The sequence below is a fragment of the Electrophorus electricus genome, chromosome 15 (assembly GCF_013358815.1).
Source record: "Electrophorus electricus isolate fEleEle1 chromosome 15, fEleEle1.pri, whole genome shotgun sequence".
NCBI classification, from domain to species: Eukaryota; Metazoa; Chordata; class Actinopteri; order Gymnotiformes; family Gymnotidae; genus Electrophorus; species Electrophorus electricus.
Window position 1 is genome coordinate 12,713,424 of NC_049549.1, and position 23,126 is coordinate 12,736,549.

The window sequence follows — 23,126 nt, forward strand, 5'->3', positions numbered from 1 at the left end:
TGCAGTGGAAATAGACGTGAAAGAGAAGAGTGACCGGAATTAATTGGACACATACATATACGTGGATAATTGTGCACAGGAATGGGATGAAGTCTAATGGATAAATAATTTTAGCAGTGAGCCGCAAATCAGTATTTTAACAAGTGTTCATAATGCGGAATTTGTCAGAACTGAGTAGGCTACGATAAGGACTCAAACTGTAGACCCGAAGAAAACCTCAAGAATAAATCGCAATTCCCTCAGAACAGCGGACGAACCATTAAAGGAGTGAACTAACTTAACATTTTTTTCAAAAGTACAGCAATGCCAGTTAGACGGGGACACGTTGCGCCCCAGAACACCTTCTTGGACACCATCATTAGGAAGTTCGAGGGGCAAAGTAAGAGAAAGATACTGTGCAATAATTACTGCTACTATGAATGCTAGTGAACATATGTCTAAAGCTTATTATTATTATTATTATTATTATTATTATTATTATTATTATTAATGTCAAATACATAACATGTTGTAATAGTTTAACCAAGAACAATAACACTCACCATCCACTTTTTAGAAATATCTTGTACTAACATTCACTGGTCACTTTATTAGGTGCACCTATCTTACAGATATATTACTTATGTGTATATTATAGTTATTGAATGCCCATCATGTGAGTTTGCCATCCTGCTATCTACTCTCTGCTCGATTCCTCAGGACTAATGCCAAAATGTTAAATATTATGTACTGCTGATTTGAGAGTGGTCTCCCACCTAAAAATATTAACGCTGATCTTGTGTTCAGAAACTAACCATTTATAAAAATTAAAAAACGTCTAACACATATTGTGTATGGCAACACAACAGTTAAAGCCTCTAGGTGTACAGCTATTTTTTCCTTAGTTTCTGTTTCAGCATCTCTTTAAATTTCCTTAGCTTTGTTACTTATCTAACTGAATTTATATTATAATCAATTTAAATCCAAATATAATAATGGTTTCACCTTACTTTAAGTGTTCTTATATTGCATTACAGATGTTTAAAGAATGAGATCTGTTTCTCTAAGTATAAAATCATAATCATTTGAAATTTCTATAGTCTGCATTCAGGTTCATGATATGAATCCTGCAACACAATGATATAACCACCTGCATTAATAGGCTTTGAGATCCAAAATGTTCCCATTATTTCATTATCAGTAGAAGTATTTCTGTAATATAGCTAACATAATCCCTAATTTTAATCTCATTGATAAACACCAACAGACCGCAAATTCATCATCGCCAACGCACGGGTGGAGAACTGTGCCATCATCTTTTGCAACGACGGCTTCTGCCATATGTGCGGCTACACACGTGCTGAGGTCATGCAGCAGCCATGCACCTGCAGCTTCCTATACGGGCCCCACACAGGGAGGGCAGCTGTGGCCCAGATGGCTAAAGCACTGCTGGGGTCTGAGGAGAGGAAGGTGGAGATCACCCTCTACAGGAAAGACGGTGAGCATTTGAGTGTCCATAACTGGAACTTAAACACTATGTTTAGTATAATTGATGTAACTGCTGGAGAGTAGCACCTAACAGGAAAGTCTTCTTGAGTCTTGTCTCTGACATCTCATCTCTAAGTCCTATCTCAGAAAGATGCTTAGGCTTTCCTAATAACACATAGGAGATAAACTGTGATGTAATAGTTGCATAGCACTAATTTATTACATTTAATTTGAATAAATTATATGAAATGCTTAATTTTCTTCAGAAATATTAATGAATCTTCATAAAAATTAAAATGTTTTCCTTTTTAATTTGTATTGATCTGAATAAAAACATTTTCTACATTACTCACTTTGTTTGTAAAAGATAAGAAATACAGTCAGTGATTGTTTCCCTTAACATTAATGAAGCATTTTGATGAACTTTTTCAAATACAGCAGTAAACTCAGATTATGGATGACTTTAATTCTACACACTAGGCTTGAGGTAAATTGGATGATATTCTCGGAGGTAGAAAAATGTGTTTTTTCTGTCAAAAAATGTTTCTGTAAAGAGATGTGCTGATACAGAGTAATGCTATAAGCTAACTTTGAAGGTTCATAGCGCAGTGATCCTGTTTCTGGCTATTCAGCATTGTAAAATGCAGTGAAGAAATTGAATTATGATTTAGGTTTTAGAATAGATTTTGGGAATCCAGAATATGATGTGGACAGAATTGCATTATTGTGCTAATGCTTGCCCTCTGTCGTACTGAATTTCCAAAATTGAAGAAAAATATTTTTTAATCACCTTACTTTTTACAAAATGCCTTTTATATTTTTATACAAAATGCAACGGTAGTGTGAAGCCTAACAGAGAAAAATGACAACTAGCAACTAGCAGGGAAGGATAATATTTGGTACCGCTGGTGAATTCATTACAATAGCACTCTGAAGTGGTTACTTGTGGTTTTTTATTCATTTGCTTTTCCAGTTAGCAAGGTACACTACTAATAACTAAATATAATCACATTAAGCAAAATCCATAGAAAATCCAATGAGAAATCCTTTAAATATTTCACTGTTCTTCAAAGTAGCACGGACAACCTATAATGATCATCTGAGCAATTAATACAATGGCAGGAATATAGCTTTTGAAATTAACTGAAGATAAACAATAGAGACAAACTCTTGTGTTGCCTTTCTGCGTAAAGTACAGAGTATCTGAATCAATCTCATGTGAATCACAGAAATAAAAAAATCTGGATGGCAACTGAGTCCTGATGTTTCTAATTGATAGTAACGTAATCTCTCTGTGAATGCAATCATTTTAATTTAGAAGTGATCTTTGGAGGGCGCCTGGCAAATTTCTTAATGTCATATCATTGGTGCATTAAATGCCTTCTTCTTCTGAGTTTTGGTTTTGGAACATGCAGAAGTCCTATACAAGATGATCGTAAGCAACAATTTAAAACATATTTAGTCAGACTGAAAGAAAAAGAAGCAAAGCCAACAAAACAGCATAAAGCAGCCATAATCATTAACAATAATTTTTAAAATCAAAATAGCACATCAAGTTGTAAGGTTGCATCTCTGTTGACTTAATGTTCACTGTGCCTTTTTGTCAGCATTCTATTTCTCAGATCATGAAGGAGTTAGTTGAAGGTCCATTGCCTCACAAAAGAGTTTATGGGAAGGGCATTCAATGCCGAAACATGTGGTTGAAGATATGAAAACATCGCAAGAAGCACATGAGGGTAGATCCACACATTTTTAAACCAATTTGTGAATCCGCATGTGACTCCTAAGCCTGAATGTCCATTGATGTTTAACTCAGGGGAAATTAAGTATTTGAAATTGGCAGATTTCCACCTCCTAATGATGCCTCTTGGGTCTAGAAGCATTCTGCTATGTTAATCCCCAAGGTTTACTTTTACCCTGATCTTTTTTAATGGCACATATACTTTAGTACCAATGTTTTTATTTACTCCACACAACTTGTTACTTGTTGAGGCTTTTTTTTCTCTAAATAACACTTATTAGCATAATGTTTGGGGATACCATTCAATGACATTTGATGGTTACAAACAAGGCCCATGGCTAAAATAGAGTAGCAATAAATGCTTTTGATTTACATCATTCACAAGAGGTATAAATGAACCTAATCATCAATCTTTATATTCAGGTAATTGCTTCCCTTGCTATAATTAAACAAATGAATGACTAAGCCAAGGGAGTTCATTATTCATCCTTAGCTATTTGTACAATAGGACCAAAGAGCTTTCTTAGAGTGGCCACAGCCATTGATCTCTGGCATAGATTACATTCTTCTTGTAATCTCCTTTTTACACCATTTTATATTACACCTCACCTAACTGATTTTTCTTTCTGTTAGACTTAATACACTAAAATGTAATAGTAATTTTGGTCACTATTTTGAACCCGTTTTCCCAGATGAAGTCAATTGAGCTATGTGTTAATAGTCAAACATTTCAAATATCAGCTACAACAAATATGGAAATTCTTCAGATCCCATTTTTCTGGGCCGAATCATTTAAGTTAATCTAGATTGAATGGGGAGTGTCAATGCACAGCAATTTTAAGTCTCTCCATGGATGCTCTATGGGGTTCAGGTCCAGACTCTGGCTGGGCCATTCCAGAACTTTCAAAGTTTTCCCAAAGCCACTCCTCTATTTTCTTGGGTCACTGAAATACAAATGTAAATGTGAAATGTAAACCTTTACTCCAGCCTGAGATCTTGGGCACTATAGGGTCTTTCATCAGATAGGGTCTTTCATCACACCAGAGGATCTTGTCTCAGTTTCTGAGAGTTGTTCAGATGCCTTTTGATAAATTCCAAGTGGGTGCTAATGTGTCTTTTATTGAAGACCTTTGGTGGTTTTAAACTTCTTAAAGTTTAGAATGATGAAAGATATCATGCTTTTGAGCACTTTCAATGCTGCAGTAATACTCTTGAATCTTTCTCCAGATCTGTGCAGTCCTGTCTTGCAGGTCTTTGGACAATTCTCTTGACATAATGGCTGGGGTTTGACATACTCCTGACATACACCTTCAACTGAGAGATCTTATATACAGATGATTCTGCCTTTTCTAATTTTATACAAACAATTCAGTTAGGAACAGGTGGACTGCAATGATGTTGTATAAACATTTCATATACTGTTGACAGAAGTAGGTTGCACCTGAGCCTATTTGTAAGTGTAATAATAAAGTCTGAATACTTGTGTAATTTATTAAATCTTTTATTTGAAATCAATTTACAGAAAATTCTACAAGGCTATTTTTGCTTTAGAATTTTGTGTATAAAGAATTAGTTGAATCTATTTTAAGAAAAACTTAAAAGTGTCTGAAAACCTTCCTTATACTGTACTTAGAGATAAATAACAATATTAGCAAATATTAACTTGGTGCAATGAAAAGTCTTGCTCTTCTCACTGAAATTAAGCAATGGTTATTTTCCATCCTTTTTACAAACATACTTGATTGGATATCCAAACCTGAACATTACTCCAATGCTGTTAATAGATGTAAGTATAACATGTTAAATGTTAAGTGTGTATGCCTTTGGAGGGAAGGGCTTTGGATAAAAGTTTGGACAAAGGATATGAGACTGAAAGGAGGATATGAACATTTTGGTGGCAAAGGCTGGGATCAAGAACTTCAACATTCATTCTAGCAACTTTATGGTTTGATTTGGGTTCCTTACCTTGTCTAGGATAAATCTCTCTTATTCCAGTTTCCAAGTTTTGAATGTTTGAGGGTTTCTTGTAAAGTACAGAATATGGCAACCTTCTCAGAAGCCATATTTTACAGCTGATAGGTGATATCTAGCAAATCTCAAATTGAACCATGCAAATTGTATCAAGTTGAAATATGGTTGGAAAGATGGTTCAAACTGCATGAGAAACATTTTTAAAATTCTGAATTCCACTGATCTCACATACTTTTTCTCACCTAAATTTTAATTATTTACAATAAAAAACACAATTCCAATTGTGTATTGTGGCGTGTCAACAGTAGCAATGTTCAGCCCTCCACAGTGCACTCAAACTACTGCATCAAAGCAAGCAAGGCTCAGGCCACAAGAGAGTGAGCAGGGAAGTGTGAGGCATGCAATGTGGGGCACTCTGCTTTGGAGCTTTCAAAGATTTAAATCCCACTAGTAATTTGATTTTTATATGGTGATTATAGTCGAATAAAGACTATGATCCTTTCCCCTAATGGCAAAAACCAGTGATGACACTGTCTCTGTCCTTGGTACAGAAGGAGCCAAGCCCCCTGCTGCATAAAGCTATTGTTTGCAAATTATATTGTTCGGGCCATCCAGCCTTTTAATCCTCTCCTAGATGCCTCCTTTTCACATGATTTTTCAGGAAGTTCATATATATCCGTGCAGTGAACAGAGTTATATTTGTATAATAGAATCCACCCTCACCTGAATCAATCCGCTGTCACATAGCCACCATAGATTATAAGGTGAGGGGCCAGTGGGCAGCAGACAACAGCAAATAGTAAAGGATGATGCTATACAGTAGCAGATGATGGTATGAATTAAATGATTTAGCTAGGAACAGGGGAAAAAAAGTCTTCTGCCTTAATCCCCAATACAATAAAATATGTTTGTGGCCCCATGCCTTTCCCTACTCCTCTCAAGAGGAATTGGAGGAGATTGGTAATGTGGGAAGGGGCAGGGCTCTAATGATTGTGTGTGAACAATTCCCAACATATGGAGAAGAAGAAAAGAAGTTGAAGAAGAAGAAGGAGTAGAAGAAGAAGAAAAAGAATGAATCTAGGATTGATTGTTTCAGATATGAAAGTCACAAGGTTATTTGAAGAAAGTTCACTGAACTTCACACTGGATTAAATTATTTTGCAAACTAGTAAATCAATTTATACTTTAGACTTAAGTGCTACAAGCAGTGTTATTGTGTGAAACAAACATGGGAAGTGCTGAAGTACAGAATGCAAGCATATACTACATACAGTAACCAGTTTTCTCTGTTTGTATTGCACTGTAACATCAATGTGAGCATACAAGGATGTCAGTGTGAGCATTACTGTAAACATATAAATGAATAGCGTGTGTGGCCTTTTTTAGCAAGCTGCAATGCAGGTTTTGTGGAGCTCATTGCTGCTCTGCAAAACCTGCAAAGAAACCACCCATGGAGAGTTAGAATGCACACAGTATGTAATGTAACAACATAAGTCTTTGTTATTGGCTACTATAAATCTGTTTTTGGGGCTGGTGTTACTTAGAGTAGTGGGTCAGTATATAACCAACCAGAACAATGCTCACTGTACTTAATAGTAGGGGTCATATAATTACAGAGTACAGTCTAAAGATGGCATCTTGTGTGCACAAAGAGTGCACACTTGAGAACCCATATTCTGGAATATGGGACATGGAGGATATAAATGCTTGTTTTGAGATAAATGCTGTAGTATCTTATAGAATCCAAAAATAACAAGTTACTTGAATCTGTTGTTATGTATCGCCCTCTACAGGAGAAAGTGCTTCCATTTGCAGATAAACCTTGTTTTGCTAACATAAAGCCAAATTATCCTTCTCTATTCAAATGAATGTTTAGTATATCTTTTGTTGCACATAAAAATCTCAGTTTTCCTTTTCTATCTAGGGGTGTGTTTCCGGTGTTTGGTGGATGTGGTTCCAGTCAAAAATGAGGATGGGATGGTCATCATGTTTATCCTAAACTTTGAGCTAGCAGACCAGCAGGGACGAACCTCAAACAGCTCACCACTAAAGGAGCACAACTACAAACTCTCCTTCCCCTGGATCTCTAAAGGTGCACTAATATCACTCACTGTGCTTACAGTATGTGTAATAGCTGCTTTCCTTGTTCCTGGCCAGGTTTTCAGCACCCTGACTCAAATAAACTATTCATGTTTTAATCATACAGAGGTTTATGGACTTAGGCCATCCTTTATACAAATGATTTTGTGAGTTTTATTGCTGCATGTGGAAGGGAGAAAGGGTTCACATTAAAAACTGGCATGTGATGAATTAAATTGCTGAAATTACTGAATATTTCAGCTCTTGCAAACAAACTCTCTCTCCCTATCTCTATTTCTGTCTATCTCAGTTCAATTCAGTTCAGTTCAATTCAATATGCTTTTTTGGCATGACAACTAATGATGAATTTGTACTGTCAAAGATTTGGTTACAAAGTTTGAGGTTATTAAAGAATGATACAACAAGAAATTGAACATTGTATAGTTTGTGAAAAAGCAAATTGTTAAGATGAAACTTTTTAGTGCAACAATTGGTGTTCAATAAAGGCTGAAGTAAAGCAGTATGGTGTTTGTGATATAATCAGACAAGAGTTTCTAGTTTTTTGCTGTTTCATTTTATTTTATTTTATTTTTTTAATGGAGTGTAAGCATGAAAGTGTATATGTTTATATCTCTCAAGATTGTTACTCACTGTCCCTTTTATAGTGGTATGCAAAAACATATTGTACTGCTAACATCCAGCTCTTTTTGTGTTCCCCTAGCAGGTGTGGTCATTTCTGAATATTTGAGAGGCTGTTATATTTGGGTCATTTATCATAAATTGTTGGAAATAATTCTTCACTAATCTCCTTGATTTTTAAGCATTCTGTTTCAGTTTTGTTTGGCACGCACTGTCAGAAAACTCTTTGCTTTTTTGCCAGCAAAGATTTCTTACATCTGTTGGTCTCTAGAGTCAGACGGTGCTCACTTCACACTCTCTCTCTTGCTCAGCTTGCAGGCCCAGGTTCAAGCTATGCCAGCCTTTCCTGCATCCCATGAGCAGCAGCAAGCAGTCTCTGCATGACGACGCTGAGATGCCGCACATGGGCCACGAGTCAGTGGCGCTGGATAAACTGCTCTCTGTGCCGGAGCGCTCTGAGCTTGTGGCTCCCCCACTTCCACTGTGGGATAAAGCTCCTTTGCCAGAGTCTTGCTGTGACCCATCACCTTCATCACCCTCCCAGGCTCTGTCCCAAGGCTTGCCCTGGCCCTCTCTGAGCCTGCGCGGCCCTCAGTCAGAGCCCTCCAGCTGCGGTATGGCCCATAGCCGGTCATGTGAAAGCCTGTGTGGCATCCCACGCTCACCAGCTGCTGACCGCAACTGGAACAGGAAGCTGCCTGGCGGGCCCAACAGCACAGGTGAGCCCAGAGCTGGCTTCAAGTGAGCAGTACACCGATTAACATGGCTAGAGTCTTAGCAGTTGTCAGCGGCAAAGCAGGTCCTGTCAGTCATGGTATAAGAAAAAATCAGAAGCTTTGCATTACAGAATGAAATAAGCATTGAACACGAACAGTGTAATTATCTTGCATTCTTTATGCTATGTGTTTACTCAGGTGCCATGCATCATAAAGCCAGTATGCCTAGCTCTACATCTGACTCAGACCTGATACGGTTCCGCTTGTTAAATACAAGTCCTGCAGCAACACACAATTTAATAGACTTCAAACCAGATCCATTTGTGACGCTCCCTTCCAGTGAGATTGATATCATTGCCCCCTGCAAGCTGATCGACCGCACCCACAACGTGACTGAGAAAGTAACTCAGGTAGAGTACCTCTCAATTACTCTTGGTTTATAACAGAAAGAACACTAGAATTTTCAGTGCCATTATAAGACAGGAGAAATAAACAATGTATAATGGCATGAAGAAAAATAAATGCAAATGCAAATAATCTTAAAAATATAAGTGTAAGTAAGTATAAAAAATAAGTGCTGATCATTGATCCTTTGAATGCTAAACTACATCAAGCATCCAATCACTAACATCAGCAAACATCTATTTTTGGTGTTTGAGTCTGTGGCCAAAATCAAGCAAGAATACTTTTGAGCTATCTGTAAGAGAAAAGCAGCCAGGTCAGAGCGCAAAGAAAAAAAAAAACATTAACAATCAGCAATAATTGATCTTTACTCAAAAGGTGATGCCATTTGCCAACAATATAAGCATTTAAAATCATATGTGTGAAGGACATCACTGGCAGAGTCTAGGGGCAGGGGTGCTGACCAGGAAACCTTCTTCATGAATTTTGAATGGCTATCCAAGGCACTGACAATCTGTAATGTGGCTAAATTGTGTCATAATGCCACAGGGAAAAGAGTAGGGAATGTCATGGCCATCCCTCCATTATAGCTGATCCTGTATACCTTATCTCCTAAGCTTTTCCCACTTTAATAGCTATTAACTCATGGATCACACTAACATGATCACTGGTGGTCCAAATGGATGGAATGGAATCATGCTGGTTTGTGTCTGGAAGTTAACACAGTTTTTTTTTTCATTTTGCATGTTCTGGAAATCCTCTTTAAAGGAAAGGTTTGACATAAATTAATAATGTTAAAATTATAATCTTGACTCCCATACTGACTCAGAAATGCTTCTGTTGACACCCACAGGTTAGCAGTTTCAGATCTACCACTAATTACATGAATAAAAATCCCTCAGTTCATCATTAATGAATAAGATGCAGATGTACAACACATATCATGCAGTTTGCCAGCACCTAAATGGAATTTTGAAAATGTCACTACACTGGCTAGTTAAAGTATATTTTTCCATCCAGAGCAGCTGTCATGAGAGTGATTGTCATGTCAATTTTCTGTCAGAAAACACTTCACAGTCCCAGGAATCTATGATGTGAACCAGGAAATACTGGTTAGCAAGTGAGAGTTGTGACAAAGACTTGCACTCTTCTTTTGTGTCTGAATAATTAATGTAAATGTAAACCCATATTTTGGTTTGAGGGGCATACATAGACACAGTAACAGATTATAATTTTCATTTATGGCTTTACTGCATTCTGTAATAATGTACTTCTATATATAACGTGTTAGGGAACACAGCTCCATGTGATACAGCTCCAGTTGCCCTTATCATCACTGGGACAACCTTTGTCTTGGCAGTTAACTTTCCACAGTTTCTATTTCCACTTTTTCACTTAACTTGGGACTGCCACATCAATTATATATATATATATATATATATATATATATATATATATATATATATATATATATATATATATATATATATATATTACTGCCACATCTATCTATCTATCTATCTATCTATCTATATATATATATATATATATATATATATATATATATAAATGGAGCTTTTCCTTTTTCCTAAACAGACTGTTGTCTCAATTACACTTCCAATAGTGTAATATGCTTACAGATATATTTATCCCGCACTGCCCTGAATTGCAATTAGGATTTAGCTTCAGTTACATATTTTACAGAATGTTTTATGCTTTATATATCCCGAGAACATATGTATAAAGTGATGGTGTTTATATAACTTACTTTCAATATACAGAATTTGCAAAACTCTTGGCAACCTGAGCAATGATAAGCAATTTATCTAAGCAGTAGAATACTTTAGAACACAAATACTTCTACAATAAATCAATAAATCATTAATGCACATACACATAAGATTTATGTACACATAAGTACGGGTCGATGTTCCATCCTATAGATCATTTCTGTACCTATCTGCTTCTGAACTGCAACCACCTGTAACGCGTGGTCGCCCGAGTGTCTCAGGGCGAGGGGCAGGACGCACAGACTCCAGCGACTGGGATGTACATTTATTTACATAAATGACAGCGGCACTCACACGTATTGCAAACGATAAACACAAACATGAACATGTAACGACTGACATTAAACAAACACGATGAATACGCATGCGTTTTAACAATGCCGAAAATAACATTAACACGTTACATTAACATTAACACTCTGCACACTTTGACACAGGTTTATATACATTTAGACGAACGAGGTGCAGGTGTGTGCAGGTGTGGTTACAGACAAAACAGCCCTCCCACTGCACGTGGCGTTCCAAACAGCGTAACTCGGGGGAGGCGAGCGTTCACTACCCCTTTATGCATTATCATAATAACTTCAATACACGGAAACAATCAACACACACTGACATCTGTCCACTTACAGAATAGGCAATATACAACCAACAATATTGAAGCTTTGAGGAAACTCTTGTTTGAGCTAATAGTGCTTTAAAAGACATATATCTAATTAACACATTAATTGATAAATGAATATCTATACTGTACTGTACTGTTGCTAAGATAGTAATTTTACTTTGTCTTTTTTATTTGTATTTACTTTGTACTTTTAGTTATAGAGAGATATGTGTATATGTGTATGTGAGTATAAACATAAAATAGTGTGTGTTATTATTTTGGCCACATAAGTTACAGTGCAGCTGGAGAGTAGCATGGATTTATTGGCTTTGTACACCAGCCCTTTAAACTTTAAATGAAACTGTAAGATTTTACATGTAATGACTTCTGAATTAAAACTGACATTTAGCTGTGCATTTTAACCTTATAATCATTGTTGGTTACATTTGTATATACCTCTTAATGACAGTTTAACACAGACTTCAGTGCTAGGCCCTGTGCACAAATAGTTAATTACTGGGGAAATGCCAGACAAAAATCCCATGAACAGAAGGCAAACATTTATGAAATTTAGGATGCTTTTCAATAAAGCTTAGGAAGTATGAAGTGCTTTATTTTACATTGCCTAGATGCAATAATAGTTACCGTAAAACTTTTATTAAATTTCAACCAAAATGGGGTCATCTCCTCCAGCAGTGACACTGGTTAACTTCATCTGTACATCATCACTGTAGAGTGCATTTAACCAATTTTGTTCAATGGTATTATTTAATTGTGTCCCAAAGGGCTTGGAAGGTAAGAGGGCATATCAATCATATGCTAGATTTGTGTTACTGAGACATGTGGAGGAAGGTCAGGCTGCCAGATTCAATTACAGCTCATTTCGAATGGGACCTCCACAAAGCAGTGGGAGGGAGGGTGTGTGCATGGGATGCACGCACACACAGCAAGAGAGTGTATATTAGTAACTGAAATTATTCTTTCTATAAAGAGTTACAAAGAATTGGATGCTCAAACACAACCTAAACTGCAAATGTGGATTGAGGAGTCTCTGTGATATTTAATATTTGACAAGAGACAACAGTAAGTCTAACTCAGTGGAAAGTAACAGGTTCACTGTGTGCTGAAATGTTCAGGAAATGCTTTGAGAGAGAGAAGTAATTATAGCAAGAAAGGACAGAAGAATTTCAAGAATGCTGTTTCTCTGTTACTGGGAAGCACAGCTAAAGTTGAAATGCTTTGTGAAGTGTAATAATGGCTGAGCAGGGCACAAGCATGTCCTGTGATGTGGGAGGCAGCATCCTTCAGGAAGAGTCACAAGTGAGAGTTGAAAGCATCGGGAACACAGAGATAGCAGCAGCAGTCTGTCTGTCCAGTTCTGTTGCTAAAAAGGTGAGTGTACCAAGCGCAGAACAAAATATTCTAAGGAGGACAAAGCAAAAAGGTTTGTTGTGCAAAGTGTTATCTAATTTACAATATCATTAATAACATCAACAACTTCATCATCTTCATCATGTATTGTAATAATTTATTTTTTATAGTATCTAAAAGTTTAATGAATTCATCAAGAGTTGTGGATCTCTTACTAGGATTTTCAGATGAACTTTGCAAATGTGACTATTTGTATTACTAAGTATTCAGAAGTGATAAGGAAATATTTTAAGGGGTTTATATTTCTAAATTATCACTTTTGAGTATTTGCATTGAATCTTTTTCTTCAATCACTTTTGAGTATTTGCATTCCTTCACTCTGTTGAGGAAAAGCTAAAATTTAAAGCTAAAATTGAAGTTATGCACAGCATTTGTGAAGCCACCGTAAAAAAAAAAAAAAAAAAAAAAAAGAAAGTTCCTTTGAACCTTTTCAAAATATAAGATATTCTACTTATATATTTAAGAATATTTGCATTATTTGCTTATTGGTTCAAATTCAAACATTTATACAGCACATGAAAATGCCAGCTGAACTGATATTGTGATCATTTATTTTATTTAAAGAAGTGATGCAGAATAAGAGAAAAAATGATTATTTTTAATGCATTATAGTATGATATGAATTTATGTCTGTCAGTGCTAATGGTAGCCAAATAGCTGGCTACTGCCACTGGGCCCTGAAGGAATTTATTGGCTTCAGACAGACTACCACTAGAGCTTAATGAAAGGCAATGAAAGGAAAATGAAGGGAAAGTTCTAAAAATTAATGCCTTAAATTCATAAGCATGCTATTAACCTTCTTGATTACAAGAACCAATTTAAATTTAAAAACTGCAACAAACAATATAAATATCTCCATATTACACCTCATTGTGCATTGTATTATGAGACAGAATGAGTGAAGTTAGTGGCTTGAAACTGCTCTTTGCTGGACATCAACAGCTGAGGGCTATTTTGACGCTGAAGATCATCCACTTTACCTCATCTCCCTCTCTCCATCATTATCACAGCAAATTGGTCTCATCGCCCGTTCATCCTGGGGTAAAGGACAGCGTAGGCATACAGAACTATAGGTGCTTCATTGTTTACAACACTGCACATAATATGTATAGTGCAGAGAACAATCTTCTTATTCTGGGTGACAGCTATTATTATATTGTCAGAGGCTACAGTCTTACAAAGTATGCTGCAGTGTTAGTATTCCCATCTTAGACCCCATTCACCAAAAGAATCTTATATAGGCTTTTTTTTTTAAATCGATGAACATAAGTGAACTACCAAAACTAATTTTTGGTATAACAGAACTTTTCATTTGAAGAGAGAGAGGTTGTTTGATTAATTTGGATAGAAAACATCAAAGGCATATCTCAGAACTGCCAGAATGAGATGCAATTAATATGTGTGGAAAGAAATAGCTGTCAATCATCAAGTAATGGCAGATATCTGTGTGTAGACAGGACACACATCCAAGCCAACCACCTTCTGCTCTACCATGCACCTTTATATTATATGTTTAAAATATTGTATTTAAATATAAGGACAGAATGGAGTTAAGATTTAAAAGATTTAAAAGCTATTTCATAATTACAGAGTAAAATGAACATATCTACTGCAGAAATTTATTTTGAAATGTCTAGAATTTGAAAATGCTGTTTTATAACTCAGATTTTAATGTACCTTTACATGCCTTAAATACTGTAGAAACTCTTCATCTTTGTAAACAAGGTGTACTTTAAATTCCTCTACCAAATAAGGTGTACTTTAAATTCCTACCAAATATGTGCACACATGCCAACATATTCTTCTTCATACATCCTTGCCAGTTCTGTCATTTTTTCTTTCCCATTTTCCCCCCACCAATAACATCTTCTTCAGGTAAAAAGAAGAAGACCTTTCAGTTAAACACATTGCTTCCACTCGTACATCAACACACGATTTTGTATTCAGAGCCTTTAAGATGATTAGGAAAATATGTGCTTCACTCACATGCTTCATGTCTTGACAGACAGGTCAGGGGGTGGATCATGGTTCTGGCCCTGGAACTGGAGCTCAACTCAACAAGCTTAATATTACGTATCTGCAACTTCATTATTCTTAGGCCCATATCCCTGTCCATCTGTGACAGATATCTACTTTTGAGATAGGAAGAGCTTTAACCTAAGAGGGCAGACAAAGAACAGATGCTTGTGTACTGAATAAGTATGAGAAATACTAAAAGTTGGCATTATCATTAAAAGTTGGCATTATCATTCATTTTTTAATTTAATTTAGAAGTTATGTGGTAGATATTCTTGTTTACACAATGATGTGTTGCATAGAAAAGAAGGCTTGTTGCTCCATAACCTTTTTAAAATTATTTTGTATTGTTCCTTTCAAAAAATGAGTATGCAGAAGAAGCAGTGAAAATTCAAGAGCTTATTTAACTGTGACCTAGATATGGAACTAAAGGCATATCTTACCTAAAACATTTAGGTCTTATTATCCAAGCACTGTTTTTAATTTTATGAGTTACTATGTGTGTGTGTGTGCATGCATGCATGTGTGTGTGTGTATGCATGTGTGTGTGTGTGTGTGGTGATTTTATACATGGGCTATTTGTGGGTTTGGGGATAGGATGTATCAGTAGGATTAATGATTTTGAGGATCAAATGTCTTGCAACAATGTCCAGAATAGATATAAGTGAATTAGGATAAGGGAGTATCTGTTTTTGGTTCTTTGTTTCTTTTCTGGTCCAAGGCGGATATGTTTCTTCTTCCTGATCAGGATATAATGAGTAAGAAAAACCTTAGATTAGGATAAATGGATTAGAATATGTTCATTCTTGTGATAAATTCATTAGAATATGCTTCTTCTTCTTCTTCTTCTTCTTCTTCTTCTTCTTCGTCTTCTTCTTCTTCTTCTTCTTCTTCTTCTTCTTCTTTTTAAAGCCTTTGGCTTCTTCAATTGAGGAAGTCTATTTAATTGAAGGTGATGTCACTCCAATACCTTCTTCAAACAAAAATCTGACTTTGTACAAATATGAGGGTAATTTCTTTTGCAAAGGACTCTACTTGCTACACTGTGTCAGAATCTATATCATTACATGCACAGATGGTGTAGTAATGTGCTTTTTATTACCTAGCACATGATCTCTTATCAAAGTCTGGAACATCAAGCTTTGTATTAAATAATAGCAGTAAGAACATTGGCAGCACATGTATATCAAGCTGTTCATGTGGCTTGTTTACCACTTTTTAACACAAAGAAAATTGTCATTATATGAAGAATGAGGTGGAAAATTATACCTGATAGATTATGTGGTAAGATCTTCTGTTCTTTGCCACCTGTTGTGTATATTGTATAGGCTTTTAAATACAGCTTGTTATAGGCACCCATGCACTTTTAAATACACCGTGAAGGCGTGTAGTACTGGTTTAAGTTAGGACTTAGAGGTGGGAGTTGTTAACAATACTCTTTAAACTCATTCTATAAAAACATAAAGTCTTAATTACTAAAATGCAAATGCATAATACTGAATAAACTAATTTCCAATACACTAACATGATTAAAAAACTTCTGCTGATGTTTGTTAGCTCCTGCTGCTGTATGTGTGAACACGACTCAGTGGGAAATGAGGGAGACTTTAAAGCTATACATGATATTATGATGGCTGAAGGTAGAGGCTTAGAGGTCTGGGAGGCATCATACTGTAGCTATCTAAAAATAAAGAGAAAAGAAGAAGCTGGTGAGTTGGTGAGTGTGAGTACACAACAACAGAAAGGGATGATTCTGCATATATATGTGTGGTATTACTGGAAGGGTGAAGATTGTGGGCATGGGCTCTCTCACAAACAATTACTATATAACTTTGATGTTTACTATCTTGTTCTTTCACTCTGAAAGGATGTTGGTGATTTCATTGATGGTTATGGCTTTAGATGGATCAGTTATAAGGATCCTTTCAAAAATTACTTTCTAAAATAAAAATATTTTTAAATTCATCACAAATTTCTAGAGTTGTCAACTTCCTATTCGTTTGGAGGGATACTGAATTTTCCTTACAAATTTTCTCTTTTTATTATCAAAGGCAATAAAGTTATACAGGTTATGCCTTTAAACTGGGTCACTTTCAAAGAGAATTTGTGTAATTTGCAGTTGGAAGAAAAACCTTAATACTGTTATTTTAAGACCAAAGCTCTGAGTGATGTATAGTATTGCTCCTCAGGTATTGTCTCTGGGTGCTGATGTCCTCCCTGAGTACAAACTTCAAGCTCCACGCATCCACAAATGGACCATCCTGCATTACAGCCCATTCAAGGCCGTGTGGGACTGGGTCATCCTGCTGCTGGTCATCTACACGGCCATTTTCACTCCATATTCTGCCTCCTTCCTGCTCAGTGACGAAGAGGAAGCCATCAGGCAGCGCTGCGGCTACTCCTGCAGCCCTCTCAACGTGGTCGACCTCATCGTGGACATTATGTTTGTCGTCGACATTGTTATCAACTTCCGCACCACTTACGTCAACACCAACGATGAGGTGGTCAGCCAGCCCAGTCGCATTGCTGTACACTACTTCAAAGGCTGGTTCTTTATTGACTTAGTGGCTGCCATCCCATTCGACCTGCTCATCTACCGCTCTGGAGAGGAGGTATGGAGGCTTGTTGAATGTAGATTTATACGTTGTCACTATTCACTTCAATACACATTTCAGCACTTCCTTCAAAAATTCAATTTTTCTTGCCTCACCAGACAACGACTCTGATTGGTCTGCTGAAGACTGCCCGGCTACTGCGATTGGTGCGCGTGGCGCGTAAGCTTGACCGGTACTCAGAGTATGGGGCAGCAGTGCTCTTCCTACTTATGTGCACATTTGCGCTGATTGCTCACTGGTTGGCCTGCATCTGGTACGCTATAGGGAATGTGGAGAGAAGTGGTTCGTCTCGAATAGGCTGGCTAGACTCACTGGGAGAGCAACTTGGCAAACCCTACAATGAAACTATTCCAAGCTCAGGGCCATCCATTAAAGACAAGTATGTCACTGCTCTCTACTTCACCTTCAGTAGCCTGACCAGTGTGGGTTTTGGAAATGTCTCCCCAAACACCAACTCTGAGAAGATCTTCTCTATCTGTGTCATGCTCATTGGTGGTTGGTATTCATAACATTTAACTATTCATGTAGACAAAATCTTTATAAAATTGTATTTAGACTTATATTTGTGCATTATATTGCATTATGCACTATAATTCTGTTTTTCTGACTACAGCTAAATCTGCCTACAATGAAGTCATAGGAGATTTATATAGATTGGCGCTCTTATGTTTCTATCTTGGAATCTGCTGTAATTTCAGCAGTATGATTTTACCCAAATATTTTATTAATGAATATCATTAGGCATAGGATTAAAGGATTATTTTATAGATTATTTTTATGGTTTTAAGCAAATGCCTTGGCGATCCTTTGAAATGTAATTCCTATTTAAACAACATTTTTAGTACTATGAACTGTAAAATAACAGTTGCCTTAGCACTGCAAAAATAATCAAACTAAACATGTCTTTGTACAGCGCTCATGTATGCTAGTATCTTTGGGAATGTTTCGGCTATCATCCAAAGACTTTATTCTGGAACTGCTCGCTACCACACCCAGATGTTGCGTGTGCGGGAGTTTATTCGCTTCCATCAGATCCCCAATCCACTCAGACAGAAACTAGAGGAGTATTTCCAGCATGCCTGGTCCTACACTAATGGCATTGATATGAATGCTGTGAGTCCTATTTGCATGTGCACATGCATAGTATACTGTGTAAAAATCTCTTTGCTTAATTTCACATTCATTCTAATGCTAAGCCTAACAGAAACATGAAACAGTTACTTATCTTTTAAACAAAAAATTCAAAGGTCCTGTTGAATTGGGGTATCAAAAATTAGGCTTTACTGTGTTAACAATTATATTTGCTTCTCTTAATTGCATTTGTACAAATGTTAATAACATATACAGACACCTGGCATTTACAGATCCAGAATTTTACTTTCTCTTACTTCTGTTCACTTGTCTTGCTGTCCTTCACTGAGCAGGTGCTTAAGGGCTTCCCAGAATGCTTGCAGGCAGACATCTGTCTGCATCTAAACCGCACCTTGTTGCAAAACTGCAAAGCCTTCAAAGGCTCTACCAAAGGCTGCTTGCGTGCCTTGGCCATGAAGTTTAGGATGACCCACGCTCCGCCGGGTGACACTTTGGTCCACGCAGGTGATGTCATTTCTGCCCTCTATTTCATCTCCCGAGGCTCCATCGAAATCCTCCGGGGAGATGTGGTAGTAGCCATCCTGGGTAAGGCTAATGTTTTGGGCTTTGTTAATATGTCAAATGTTTAACAGTCAGAGACTTTACGTAGCGTCACCAGTACCAGGTTATATTTCTGTGGAACTAACCTGGGTCAGGGAAGGAGGGAGGACATGGGATGCGAGAGAGACACAAAGCTTCTTCATTATTTTTATTTATAGGAAAAACAAAGGTGCCATTGGTAGCTTTGTCCCTATGGCTTCCTCTTTCCATTCTCCTTTTCCGCTGTTCAACAATGTTTCTTTTGTTAGCAGGGCTCTGTGTCAGCTCTCTCTCACTCAGCATCAGGTAGCCTATTGAAGGAAGACTTAATTAAGCTACCATCAACAAGATACAGGTGCAACCAATTTACCTGGGTTCACCTGGCCTGTCTTTCCTCCTTGCAGATGATGCTCAGAAATGCCCTCACTGCCACAATTTTAGTATTTATATTCTACTGTGAGGAGTGAGACAAAGAGTGAGAAAACACATTACTGTGTATACCTCACTCAGCAAAAGGCCTTGAAAGGGGCATTAACATAAATTATTTATTATCTCACAATACAGAAACAGCTACTGATCAGTGTTATGTTATTTTTAGTGTATATTTAGTGGGTGTGTTTAGTTGTCATTTGTATTCATTGCCTGGTATTTCTGAATGTCTACTACCAAAATCATTTCACCAAGCTATATACAGCTATTTACATTAGTTTTCATGTGTCCATAGCAGTCACTTATTTAATAAAAAGATAAATACATACTTGTCTGGTGTAATCCTGCAGGAAAAAATGATATATTTGGGGAACCCATTAACTTGTATGGACGTCCTGGAAAGTCTAGTGCTGACGTGAGAGCACTGACCTACTGTGACTTGCACAAGATCCACAGAGAGGATGTGCTGGAAGTTCTGGACATGTACCCAGAGTTCTCTGATGACTTCTGGAGCAACCTGGAGATCACTTTTAACCTGAGAGATGTATGTGTATACACACATTTATTTACATATATTTGTGTACACTTGTGGGCCAAAAAATGGGCCAAACACAAAAATTAATAAGAAAAAAAAACAACAACTTCACTCCTGAGACCTGTGCCACCATTTGCTCATCACTGCTTGTTGCTGCAGTCAACTGCTGGGGGAAAATGTTGGAAACAGGGAAACATATGTACATAGTAGCCTTTTACATAAAGATAAAATCCTAAAAAGATTAAAATGTTTGATTTAAAATTCAAACTAACACGTCTAGATGTTCAAAAGTTTCCAATAATTTTCTGTTGAGACCATTAAAAGCTTAAAATTAAGCAATTTTGAGTTTAGCCCTTTTTTGCCCAGGAGTGTAAATTAGGATGTATGTGAAGACATACATACACGTTATGTATACATACTTTTTAAAATCCAACTGTCCCCACAGACCACTATTATTTCTGGGTCAGTGAATGGTGAAGGGTCAAAGAAGGCTTGTCTAACCCGTCATAGGTCAAGACTACTCTTCTTTCATCGTAATGAAAAAGGTACGGTACTGAAAGGTCTTACTGCATAAGTAATACTGTTAGTACACTTACTGGTAGCTTTGTTTACAAAGCTGTGAGCGGTGTTTTGTCATTTGCTGTCAGATAACACAAGTAAGGCTGAGACCAAACTCAGCAAAAAGACTCTCCATCCCTTCAGCCAGAGAGGCAGGAAGCATGAGGACAAAAGACAGGAAGTTCAGCAGAGCTTTTCTCATCTCAAGAGTGATGAAGAGGAAGCGCCTAGACAAACCTCTACTCTAGCAGGCTCCACCCAGAGTCATATCCCCAGCTCAGGCAGCAGTAACCGAGAGCAGACCAGCTGTGACTCCTTCTCAGGTAGACCCTCAAGTGGTTAACCTGTTTACTGATTTTGTTTGCATTATATTCAGCCAAAAGTTGAAAAAGGTTACCACACACATTTTCTAACATGACACTATGAAATACCAGAAAACATCTGCTTGATATGTTGAATTGTTTCAGGCTTTAATATAATTTCTTAAACCAGGAGCTTTGTCAGGAGTCTCCAACACCTTAACTTTTTGGGGAGAGAGCCATGGACATCAGTTCCTTGAAGCACCCAGCCACAATATATCCCACTCTCTTCCTTCATCCTCATCTACGGTTTTCTTGCACAATATCACACCCCATCAAGGCAGCCCTCACCAAGGCAGAGAGATGCAAAACAAACTGGAACTTCTGCATAGACAGCTTAACAGGTAATAGCACCCAGATCAGGACATTGACCCAATACACATTGCTTTTTTAACAAATCATTTTCATGCTTATCAATATGTTCTGGTCTGTTTTTAATGTAGACTTCAGTTCTCTCTGTTTTGCCTTCCCAGACTGGAGTCACGTATGTCCACAGACATTGGAGCCATCATGCAGTGTCTTCAGAGACAAATGGCTATGGTTCCCCCATCCTACAGCACTGTATCCTTTCCTCCTGAATCATACACAAATCCATCAAAACCTGGACAGAAGCTTGTGCAACCAGTTAACCCTTTAGAAACAGAGACAACAAGCATTCTCTCACCGGTACCATAAGTCTACTGCAGTCATACACTTGTCTTTGATCTATACCATATTTTATACATTTTAATCATTGTCTTATTTTGTCCTAGGTACTTAAGCCTAAGGAAACTAGTGGCCACTCCACAAAAGCCTGTGAGACACTACATGGTATTGAGGATCTTCAGTCCCTAGACTGTCCACCAGACTCTTCTTCTGGGAGGCTTGTGTTCAACCAGCACCTCTTTAGTGTATGTGCAGAAACAGACCAGGCGAATGTGACCAGTAGGCCTGAAAGGCACACCCATCTCATTAGCTTCCCACTCAACAGACAACCAGAGTGCATGATTGGTCCTCTGGAGCATTCTATGCAAGGAATGGAGATCCATGAGTCTATTAACTGCCAGTTTCCTCAACTGAGGCTGGATTTGATGTCGTCTGAGTGTGGAAGGCGTCTTTCTCTGCGAGGGCAAAACCCAGTGGAGAAGCATTCATCAGTTCAGCAAAGACATGCTTCTGATCCTGGATGTTGACATTAAAGCTTTTGCCTAAAAAAAGAAGAATCAATTTCTACTGCAAATGTCAACACTTGGGAAGTTGATAGTTTAGAAACTGCAATGTTTTAGTTGGAGCTACATTACAATTTATTGCTTAATGTACAGAAATAGCTGATATCCCTGTTATCGAGTAAACCATTATGTGTTAGCTGGCCTAACAGTTCATAGATCTGTTATTGTCATATGGTCAGTGTTGCCATTTTATTTAAAAAAAAAAAACTAACTAAAGATAAAGGAACAAACTAATGTAAATGTTAGTGATTTTTTGCAAATATTACTGTATGTCATATGTTTCTGGTCTGAGAATGGGCATAAGCAGAGCAATATGGTCACTCAAAGAGCAGTAAATGTTCCTTTGAGTCTAACTCAGGTAGTAAAAAGCACAATGGTCTCTAGCAAAATACCTCAAATTAACTACAGTGGGAAATCACCATGTGATGTAGGTTTTTGCTTTGTCTAGGGAAACTTAAATGGGCAAGCCTTTTATCAAAATTAAACAGTTAAACCCATACAGATTCACTGAAAAATGTGGAAAGATATGGCTACTTTTACAGTCCCACCATTTTATTAATAAAATCTACAGAGAAGTTAATAAGACTTGAGAGCAAGAATTTCAGGTCAGAAGAACAACACAGCTAAAAAAAACAACTGGTTCAGAATACTAGGCTAAACTATCTAGGTTCTCTGGAGGAGGTAGACTCATGGTAGAAAATGGCAGATGCCAGTGCTGACCCTGTTGTAGTTCAGGTTTGACATGGGTGGAATTAGGAGCCATTTTACTATTTAAGAGTTGTGAAATCTAATTATAGAATTCAAATTCACACAGATGTAGCGAAAAGGCCTTTATGAATTACACCCCCACAAGAGCAGTCATTCTCCTCTAGAAGAAAAAGAAAGAAATATCAGT

At 37.2% G+C, this 23,126-nt stretch overlaps 1 protein-coding gene across 1 annotated transcript; it reads left to right on the top strand.

Annotated features, from left to right (window-relative positions):
* Window positions 1–303: 303 nt before the first annotated feature.
* kcnh2a (potassium voltage-gated channel, subfamily H (eag-related), member 2a) lies at window positions 304–22,195 on the top strand. Its single transcript, XM_027005780.2, has 15 exons — window positions 304–379; window positions 1,247–1,477; window positions 7,104–7,271; window positions 8,209–8,616; window positions 8,812–9,023; window positions 17,046–17,468; window positions 17,570–17,966; window positions 18,385–18,584; window positions 18,896–19,148; window positions 19,922–20,115; window positions 20,552–20,651; window positions 20,754–20,987; window positions 21,157–21,367; window positions 21,497–21,689; window positions 21,776–22,195. The coding sequence occupies exons 1-15, from the start codon at window positions 304–306 to the stop codon at window positions 22,193–22,195; spliced, it is 3,720 nt and encodes a 1,239-aa protein (XP_026861581.2).
* The last annotated feature ends 931 nt before the right edge of the window (window positions 22,196–23,126 follow it).

Bases quoted from the DNA above. Each gene is read 5' to 3' on its own strand.
- kcnh2a (XM_027005780.2), top strand. From the start codon at position 304: ATGCCAGTTAGACGGGGACACGTTGCGCCCCAGAACACCTTCTTGGAC. The intron at 17,967-18,384 runs GTTGGTATTCAT...GTCTTTGTACAG, and splicing joins CTGTGTCATGCTCATTGGTG to CGCTCATGTATGCTAGTATC. The intron at 21,368-21,496 runs GTAATAGCACCC...TTGCCTTCCCAG, and splicing joins CTGCATAGACAGCTTAACAG to ACTGGAGTCACGTATGTCCA.